General features: G+C 33.4%; 1 protein-coding gene across 1 annotated transcript; it reads right to left on the bottom strand.

The window, feature by feature from the left end:
* Window positions 1–2,981: 2,981 nt before the first annotated feature.
* LOC138317417 (uncharacterized) lies at window positions 2,982–5,097 on the bottom strand. The gene is made up of 3 exons (XM_069259057.1): window positions 4,948–5,097; window positions 4,121–4,266; window positions 2,982–3,848 (listed from the first exon to the last, which is right to left on the bottom strand). Exons 1-3 carry the CDS (start codon window positions 5,028–5,030, stop codon window positions 3,796–3,798), a joined length of 282 nt encoding a protein of 93 aa, XP_069115158.1. The 5' UTR covers window positions 5,031–5,097; the 3' UTR covers window positions 2,982–3,795.
* Between the last annotated feature and the right edge of the window lie 1,005 nt (window positions 5,098–6,102).

The following is a 6,102-nucleotide window of genomic DNA, read 5'->3' as shown; positions in this document are numbered from 1 at the left end:
TGTGTGTATAGCTATATATATAAATAAAACATATAACATTTACTTCCAGAAATTGATTTCGGTAATTGTAATAGCATTTAATATTAAAAATGTGTTGATAAAGATTATTTACTTTTGATAATGAAGTATAGCATAATTCTACACGATATTGTAAATCAAAATTATCGTCGATTTATTTTAAACTGTTGATGATAATTAAAGTACTAAAATATCTTTCAAATATATTGATAGTTATTACCAGATAATCTTAATAAATATTATTCAAAATATATATTTGTTTATGATCATATGACAAACGGAACACTTCCTGTTTACGGTATGTACTGTTTACATATCTGTCAATCATTTAGGTCATCGGTACTTAATAACCTAAATATAGTAACAGAATCAACGAGGATTTTCTTTATGTGTCAGCAGTACAGAAAGGTTATTACATTTTCTCTACCGGCCAGTGGAATTTTGAAGGAACGACCAAACCAAACTGAAATAGATTTGTGGAAATTCCCTTCCATGCAAAATATATCTTAGAAAGATAAATGTTTCGGAGGCTGATGGTTGGGTATTCAGGTTGCATCAATTTCAAATGTTTAATGTGTAAAGAAATTTTAAAATCCTTTTACGTTTCCTTCAGACATGGAATATAGTTTGGTAAATGTTTGGTGCAGAATACAAGATGGCATCCCTACCTTCAAGTTAGCAAGATGGTACTTCTTTAACAATTTCATTTAATTTAAATTTAACTCACAGTTGTGTGAGGTGACCTTCAAAATTAGTAATGAATTATTAAACTTGCAAACTGCAACCTGGACAGTGGCAAACGATACCATTGTCGTCTATTGGGAATCATTTGGTTATACAGCAGTCTCTATTCCGTATTTGCATATTACAGAGTTATCTGCCCTTGTGGGTAGGTATTGATTTTTACGTCATGTGTTTGCGAGCGTAACGTCATACTTTTCGAAGAAAACGACGTGAATTGCGCTCACAAAATAGTAACGAAACAATTGATACCGTCCCGCAAGGGAGCTTACTCTGTAATATGCAAAGACGGAATAGTGTTTCGTGCATGTGTAGTTGTTTGTTAATCCATACAAAATAGAAAGTATGAAATCACAATATATATCATTTAATGAAACTCGTCTCGAAGTTTCAGTTCTTGCTCGCCAAGGCTCACAAAAAGTTTCATAAAATCTCATATGAAATGAACACAAATTTAAGATATTTTTTATCACATAATTATAAATACCTGCAAAACAAAGAATTTTACGTCAAAACGTATTCCAAAAATCTAACAGGGGCCGCCATTTTGTCCCGCCGTCCTCGTAATCCTGACGTCACGTCATTTTTCCTCACGTCATTTTATATTGCTCCTATCTGACGTCACAATGAAATTCCAGCGAATGAAAATCGTTCCAGGTTATATCATATTAGTGACATACCCAAAAATATTACACGGGGGAATCACTGGATATCAGGCGGATTATTTGATAAAAATCAAGGTTATTTTACTTAATACTAAATAGCATAGATTTAATCATTGACTACATTGTCTATGTGGGAAAAAATATATATATATTAAAAAACGTTCCTTTAAATCCCCACTTTGAAACGGACACATGAGTTACCTTAGTTTTGCTCTGTGAATTTTAAAGCCGCGTGCAAAATGTTTGCTTACTAAATATAAAGGCATTTACAGATAATAGGCTTTTCACGTGGAACTCATTATATACTCATTATTTTCTTACGACGAATCTAAGCCGATAACATGTTAAGATTAGATTTTCAGTTTTCAGTTGTTTTGATATCAACAGTTAGCATTTTCATGATGATTGTTTGTATTGCTGTCGCCCCTTAATATCTGATAGGTGTATTTGAAACATACCTGATGTCAAACGTAAATCATAATATGGTTTGCCAATATTAAGTGTGTGGCACTTTGAAAAGCATGGATTCCACGATATCAGAGGGGAGGATTCTTCATCAGTGCAAACCTGATTATCATTTTTATTTTTCTCGGTCAATATCTGCGTCACGTTACAACCTTCCATTAGGCAAATTGTGGTCTACTTTTAAGATTAAATAATGTTACAAAGACTAATAGGTTCTTGAAGGCAGGAGAAATCTCTACCCGAGGAGGAGATTCACGACTGTCTAACCTAAGGCTTGCCGAGTGTGAGACTGTCGTGAATCTTGTACGAGGGTACAGATTTCCCTGTCCTCTTTAGGTAGGGAATGATCCTTTTTCTGCCCTTGTGATTGACAAAAAAAAAAACAAAAACAAAAACCTACAAATGCGCGATTAAAAATGATAAATGAATCTGCTTGAAGATTTTATTTTACTTTGTAAAAAACCTTGTTAAAAATGTTGAAAAACTGTGACAATCACGACCTAAATCGTTTTAAAATATTCAGTCATAGAAATACTTCATATGTAACTAATACTGTATTAAAACCAGTTAAAATCAGTCTTTTTACCGGGTAAACATCAACAAAATATGTGAAGGTAGGTGGAATTCCAATATTGCGATGATCATAAGGTTAAAGTTCAGCACGCGCGTGAAGCACGGGCTCGAGTTCGAAAGTGATAGGGACTGTACAATTGGACTGGACACATTAATTGTTATTTGCATATGAAGTTTTACAACTTCCGGTTATCACGCGAATATGCTCTTCGCGTGCAGGCTGTCTTGAACTTGGTAAGACAGAAAAATCTTACCCTTACCGAAAGTGCAGATATCTCTGTCCAATGGGGTAGACACAAATAATCTTTAACCAAGACCGTTAACATATTGTCAGCTGAAAACATATTGTCAGCTGAAAAATCGCACACCAGTCGCAACATTTCTAGGCGCTACACGACATATTTGATGCCGCATTAATGTTCAAAGATATGGCTATCATAAAAGTCATAAAGCACGTGTTAAAACTCTACTGCATATCGAATGAAGTGGGGACAAATGCATGAAAATAAAAGCAAAAGATTTTTTTATGTAACTTTTTACATTTTATTTCTAATTTTCAAAAATGTATATATTAACAATACAATACAACAATGCATACATTCACAAACTTCTCATCACGAAAGTAAACAAAAGTTATCATAAATGCCATGTTAATGAATACAATAACCGAAAGTCACTGCAACATTATCAAAATATAAGTTTGCAATGCTTTAAACAATAATAAGAATAACTCCACTAACCTAGGACTAAATGACTTGAATAGATAATGATTTTGTTTAATGAAACTAACCGTCCATTCCTTTTGCAAATTTGTAGTAGTCGTATTGAATTGATACGGTACCGCCTAATGGTACGCGTTTGAGAATTTCAATGATAAATGAATTGCATCAGGTCCACCATCTTGGATCCAAGTGGTACGCTTCGAGAAACGAATTACTCGTACCGGTTCTGTTCGACTGGTACAGGGCGTTCCATTAGAGATACATTAGATTCGTACCAGTACAACTGGTACACTTGTTCGGACCCGCAAATGGAACACACGGTTACTGTTCATCGACCTTCATACTTCAATAGTTTTGTTTGTCATTCTTTGTCGTTCGAATTACAAAGTCATTTTTTTCGATATATCCACGAAATCATCCTATGTGTGAAGAGCATCTTCGACTGAAGGAGGCGGAAAGTGGCGGAAGGTGCCGGAAGGTGCTGGAACGTGCCGGAAGGCATGCGCAAAGGAATTTCGAAAGTTTGAACACTATTGGTATATTTTGTGTTGCAGTCATTGAGGACTAGAAATTTATATATCACAACCATTCCGAAATCAGATCTCCACAACTTAGTCGTCCTCAGAAAACTGTCCATCTTCTGTCAGCCCTAGGTATCTTGATCCTGTAAACAAAATATTAGATAAATTTCAGTAGGTTAGAACTACCGTGATTTCTATTTAATCTCTATTATGATAATTAATTCCTGTAATATTCCATAAATTGTTCGATTTATTTTTATTTCACATTCGCCACTGACACATTCTAAAAGTTGTTGCAGTAAGAGTATTAACTCATTTACGCATGGAATTTCATGATGGACTGGCCTAGTCTTAGATTTAAATCTTAATATGCCTTCAGATGTGAATGAGTTAATTAAAATTAATTTCTGCTTACCTAGTACACACCTGCCGACTGAGCTGAATGTTTCAAGTGTTTGAGGTGGTAGGTGACCTTGGGTGGAGTACCAGTTGTTTGTTCGTATTGTCTGCCACGTGGTCAGTAAAGTGGGTTCGGTCTCCACGTCTCGGTGTACAGATGACCTGTAAATATAAAATACGTTTTATGAAAGAAAGCTAGTTTTCTTCGAATATTTTCATTGTAATTTTGCCGTTTGTCACACATACAATTTACTGGCATATTGTAAAATCATTATAATAGGACAATGTAAATTTCACTCTCCAAATCTACATTTTTTTCGCCACTGTTAAAGCAATGTTACATATTATAACTTCATTTATACTCATTATTGTGAAATGACTCTCATGCCGATAAATATATATCTTAAGTTAGATATAGAAATTTGTATTTCACGAGATATCTTATCAAGTTAAAAACTAAAAGTAGTATAAAGCATAAAATAATTATGTTCTATTTAACATAGCAATACGTCAACAGAGAAAGCATTAGGACAAAGCGTGTTACCTTATGACCATTTACTATACATATAGCGTCAGCATGCTTATACCAATTAACAATATTTCGTTTTTACGAATGACAGCTGATGAAATATGTCAATGCAATACCACAAGTGGACGAAATAAAACATGTTTATGACAATACATCCCAGAATAACATGTACAGAGAAAACTAAAGAGTAGTGTGATCAATATGGTGTTCGATACAACATTAATGCAGCATTGAATATTTGTATGGAAAAAAACACCTTGCACATGAATACCACAACGCATGAATTATAGTAAAAATAAATATTTGAGACTTACATGCTATGTAAACGTCTGATGGTGTGTTGTTGTGCGGGTCTTCCCATTTTAACCGCCAGTCGAGCAGTCTTAAGTGTATTCATGGTTACGATAGGAGGTAGGATGGCAACTGTATGTGTATTTATTAGTCTACTGCTACAGGGCGACCTACATTTATATACATTCTACACAGGCTGGGTTTCACCAGAGTAATAAAAATAGAATCTGAAGTTTCCAGATGAGTGAATCACGAGTTCATAGTTTGGATGTTCCCATTCATATTCACTTTTAAATCACCAAAATCTGTTCAATATGTAATATTTCGAATTATGCACTACTATCATTTATTGCAATGCTATGTTATACATCTAAATACTTAAAACAGTCGGCTTTAGTAAAGAAAGTGGGCATAAACATATATATAATGATGGGGGTTCCCGATCTAAAAATAGATGAAAGAATGTTGATCTCTTGCCAGCGATAGAGTTAAACGCCGGGCATCACCTTATTTTTGTAAGGGAATTTCCTATTCTAAAATAGGATTGAAGCAACAGTTAGTTCTGTTGCAACGAATAGATATACGTATATCACATCATGGGCAACACTTATATATAATACAAAATATAACTTCTAGCTCTTTTTAAATCACTACGTTAACCTTGATAATGTTATGCCGGTTTTATTAAAAGTAAATTAGATAACAAAATTGGAGTTCTGCCAAAGAGCCAGTATTACTGTTAATGCATCATTAAACCATAAGCTTAATGAGTAATCATTTTCTATCCTTCCATATACATGTATATGATACATGCAAATAAACGTTGATATAGATATATAAATGAAATGAGTCCGACTTTGTGGATTGAGGAAGAACTTGTATGAATTTTAAAAGAAAAACAACTACTTAATTAGATTTCTTTTGAATAATTTAACATCTTCCAAACTAATACATTAATTAGTACCAAGGATATAATTTTCATACCGGAAAATAGCAAAAGCTTCTAGTTCTTATGATCATATTGAGTATGAATTAATTTGATTGAATGCAACTTTCTGTCATAACCATATATGTAATACCGTTGATATTTATAAATTAAAATATGAGTCATACTTATGGTAAACACCTGATCGTATGTTTTGAAATAAAAATGATTTTATGAAGTAACCAATATAATA

The sequence above is a fragment of the Argopecten irradians genome, chromosome 3, assembly GCF_041381155.1.
Source record: "Argopecten irradians isolate NY chromosome 3, Ai_NY, whole genome shotgun sequence".
In the NCBI taxonomy this organism is placed as follows: domain Eukaryota; kingdom Metazoa; phylum Mollusca; class Bivalvia; order Pectinida; family Pectinidae; genus Argopecten; species Argopecten irradians.
This window is presented reverse-complemented; position numbering and strand designations above follow the sequence as displayed.

Coding starts and splice junctions, on each gene's coding strand:
- LOC138317417 (XM_069259057.1), bottom strand. CDS start 5,030: ATGAATACACTTAAGACTGCTCGACTGGCGGTTAAAATGGGAAGACCC. Junction 4,267..4,947: donor ATCAGACGTTTACATAGCAT/GTAAGTCTCAAA, acceptor TTATATTTACAG/GTCATCTGTACACCGAGACG. Junction 3,849..4,120: donor AGTCGGCAGGTGTGTACTAG/GTAAGCAGAAAT, acceptor TTTTGTTTACAG/GATCAAGATACCTAGGGCTG.